The sequence below is a fragment of the Alligator sinensis genome, unplaced genomic scaffold (genome assembly GCF_000455745.1).
Source record: "Alligator sinensis unplaced genomic scaffold, ASM45574v1 scaffold147_1, whole genome shotgun sequence".
NCBI lineage: Eukaryota > Metazoa > Chordata > Crocodylia > Alligatoridae > Alligator > Alligator sinensis.
In genome coordinates this window covers 4,366,571-4,370,288 of record NW_005841847.1, presented here as the reverse complement: position 1 = coordinate 4,370,288, position 3,718 = coordinate 4,366,571, and the positions used below count along the sequence as shown (strand labels likewise).

Sequence of the window (3,718 nt, the reverse complement as noted above, 5' to 3'; positions counted from 1 at the left end):
GGGCGAGAATTAGAGGGTGCCTTGGGCCGGCCTGACACGGAGCGAGGGACCTTAAGGAGCACACAGCCCTCCGCGAGGACCCCGCCGTGACAGCCTCCAAAGCATGAAATGTTGGTCTTGTTCTCTTGGCACCTCAGCCTACTCTTAATGAAAACTATAGCAAAATGCCAATTGACTTCAAACAAGAGCAAGTTCTTTGCCTTCAAATATTTTAGCTGTTTCATTAGTTAGATAAAAAAATACTTAACACTATACTTACGGGAGAAGCACTTCTTGAACGTTATTCCAGATTGATTTACCCCCTACTATTATTGCAAGCTGAGTGGTAAGTTCTAGGAGACATCCACCTGGATCACACTACAGGTTAGAAAGGCATGAAAAATTCTCAAAGCCATGTTATGCTTTGGGCACAAGTGAAGTGTTCTTTTTAAAAAATGAAGTACAAATTTTATTTCAATTAATGTTATTTTAACCGTTTTTAAAAACAGAACAACTGAGGTAAAACCTTCTACTAATTGTGACTTTTGTCTAAATAGACTAAATCTGACACTTGTCTAAGCAGGCACGTTCCAGGCTATGCAACCTCCTCATGCTGCACTGTCAGCATAAGAAGATCACTGCCAAACAAGGGGGTTCTCAGTGGATGGTTGAGGACATTGTGCCACCTACTCCCCAATGCCAACATATCTAGCCTGCCCCGAGAGAGAATCCGAGTGACTGGACCTTTGTTATGCTCTGCTAAACCCCAGCTATTATAGCAGTCCCTATAATAAGGGTACGTTGACAGTCAGAGGATTTTTAGGAAACTTTCAAACTACTATAAATTGTGCTGGATGCTGATATACTATGCAGCTGGCCTAGAACAGGGCAAGCAAGGGACAAGGCTATATTTTGAACCCCTGTTTCTGAGGTGCATTGGGCATTCCCTGGCTAATACCTCTAACTGCTAATAATTAGGATGTTGTAGTACATTCTTACCTCCTCATTCCTGTATTTTCCTAGCCAATAAACTGGGTCCCCAGGGTAACCTACAAATTTGCCCTTAAAGAATGCAATGTAGAAACACGAAGAATAATAGTTGACAAACTGGAATAAGAACATCTTCATGGTCAGGCTGTTTTCATAATCAGTCTGTGTTCTTGGAAGTTCTGTAGTTAAAAAAAAAAAAAAAGTGTTAACCCATGAATGACTTTGGAGCCTCAGTCAAAAAATCTGCATGAGCCTTGCATGCCAGAATACAACTACATCATTATTATCTATGTAGTTTAGTACCTCTTAATATACTGTAGCTATTATGCTAATTCTAAGACTGTATTTGTTGTAAAAAGTAAAGAGTGTATTTGTGGCAGGGTACTGTTTGTGCCTGCCACTTTAAGGGCCAGAAGACAGCAGCTGGCAGGGGGCTAATGAGGGCAGCCATTTTGGATTCAGGGCTGCCCATATAAACAGGGCATTTTGCTGCTGGAAGGCCAGGAAACAACATCACCTGGGTTCAGGGCTGTTGGTATCACCTGGAGGTAAGGGAGGAGCTGAAGGGGATGGTCAGGAGGCTCCTGGTCCTGGGCATGACCTAAAACTGTACCCTGATGGGAGTGGGTGGCCTGGTGGGGCTCTCAGCGGTGCAGCAGCCCCCAGGAAATGCCAGGCCAGTTACCACCCTGGTGAAAGGCGGGTCAGGGTGCCTTAACCCCTAGCCCCCACAACTGGGTGGGCTACCCCCTTTCTAGGGTCTAGAAGGTGGACCCCTGAGAGTGAGAGTCAGGCTATAGACTCTTAACCTGTCTTGACATCCCCCGACTGGTCCATGCTGGGGCCAGGACTGGAAGGGTCGAAGGGCTGGGGGCCCACCGCGAGGAACGCCCAAGAGCTGAGGGCCTGGGGTTCCGACTGGCCTGGAGGTGGGCCAGGGCTAGTAGAGCCGAAGGTCCCGGGGGGACCACACCCATAAGGGGGAAGCAGCTCAGGGAGCTATGCAGCCAGGAATGAAGGCAGAATAGGCTGCCTGAACGGAGGGATCTAAGTGGGGTCCAACTAGTAGGATTCTGAGGCCCAGTGCGGGCCTGTGATATGGATAACATCTGGATGCCATCTGTGAGGCTTGGGCTGCGGTGTAGGGGAGGAACGGAGCCGCAGATAACGCCCCCTGGCATCAGGGCAAGAAACAGGCAGCCTCCCGCTTATTAACATCTAAATTAATTAATTAACAACAAGGTGTGGCGGGCGAGAAGGCGGGCAGGTAGCCCAGGAACAGGTGGGCAGGCCACTGGAAAATCGGCCCCGAGAAGTCCCCTGTTACACTATTCTTTGACACTTAAAGAAAAAAGACTAAGCAAAAATTCAGTATCGCTCACAGAAAAAAGCCTGGCACACTCAATTTATAACATAATACTTTGAACTGATGAAAATAAAACAATATTGAAATACCACACTACTTTACGCATCTAAAGATTTGTTGAAGAAAACATAACTAAAGTAGAATAGCAACTTTAATGCAGCTGGCCTGGTCAGAAACAAATAGTAATATTTGTGACTGTTTATTTATTTGATAACACGGGAATAATTTCTAGCTTTGGAATGGTGACCTTATTATATCTATTTATAAGAAAAAGGCTATTCTCTCTATAAACAAAAGCTAATTTAATTGAATGTGTTGTGTTACTGATGTTTTCATAAAGCTTGGATATTATAGTAACCTTCTTTGCCCTGTCTGTTTCACAAATACAATGCTGTAAATAATTGATCTTTCATGCTGGCTATATAAGAAGTTTTGATGCAAGATGTTAAGCATCTTATTTCTTTGATAGCAGTGAAATTTTGAACTCGAAAAATTCTAGAAGTCATTGAATGCTATGTTGAGAAAATTCCAAAATGCATAGTACAGCTGGTATTTATTGAAATTCTTATTATAAGAGTAATATTGTCTTTTATTGTTATCTTAGACAAAGTTTCTATCTTAGCTACAACATAACCTTACCATAGTCAGTAATCATGATTGCCACTTTTTCATAGATGATGTTCAGAATCATAATGATTATAAAGCTGATGATTGAAGCAGTGACTGAAGTGGCTGTCTGTGGAGTCAGGTACTTCTGGATTGCCTCTGTTCCATTAATGTGCCGTGGAAGTGTTGAAGAAAACACAAGAAAAACTGAGAGTCTGTAGATGATGATTCCAATAACAGAAGCAATAATCAAGAGAATCTGAAAACACAGTACGGTAAATATATTTGAGTTAAATAATTTGGGTTGGGAAAAACAGTGAGTTTAAAATATGTATTACATAGGGCAAAGTGAAATGGATTGGACTCTCCTTTTACCCTAGCTCATAAGGTTGTTCAGCGCAGATAAAGGTCAATGAATTAGAATCCATAAAAAGTCATTGTACAGCACACATGCGAGAAAAAGGTATGGACTATTTTATAGCCAATAATAATGTTTGTAGCTATGCAAGCTAAGATAATGAGGAGGGCAATCAAATCTTATGATGGTCATTTTCAGGAGTTAGGAAGGAATCTTTTCTTCCTCTTACTCCATTTATTTAAAGCACTGCATAACTGGCAGGACTGCACAATGGATGAAAATCCCTGTAGAAGAGGTGGATACTGTTGTTGTTAGTGACGCAAAATAAGCAACTGCACCCAAGAGAAACAGGCAAATTTTAAGCAAAGTCATCTGATATGCATTGGTTGAAACCATACTTTCCTAGTCAGTGGTCTCTT

At 42.4% G+C, this 3,718-nt stretch overlaps 1 protein-coding gene across 5 annotated transcripts in view; it reads right to left on the bottom strand.

Moving 5' to 3' along the window:
* Positions 1-3,718, bottom strand: part of ANO6 (anoctamin 6) — a 129,141-nt gene that overhangs the window by 27,485 nt on the left and 97,938 nt on the right. For all 5 annotated transcript variants that reach the window (XM_014521836.2, XM_014521846.2, XM_006015931.3 and 2 more), the window contains 3 exons: positions 2,975-3,200; positions 979-1,148; positions 260-357 (listed from right to left, as the gene is read on the bottom strand). In XM_014521836.2, the coding sequence (XP_014377322.1) occupies positions 260-357; positions 979-1,148; positions 2,975-3,200 (494 nt within the window). The remainder of the gene's footprint in view (positions 1-259; positions 358-978; positions 1,149-2,974; positions 3,201-3,718) is intronic.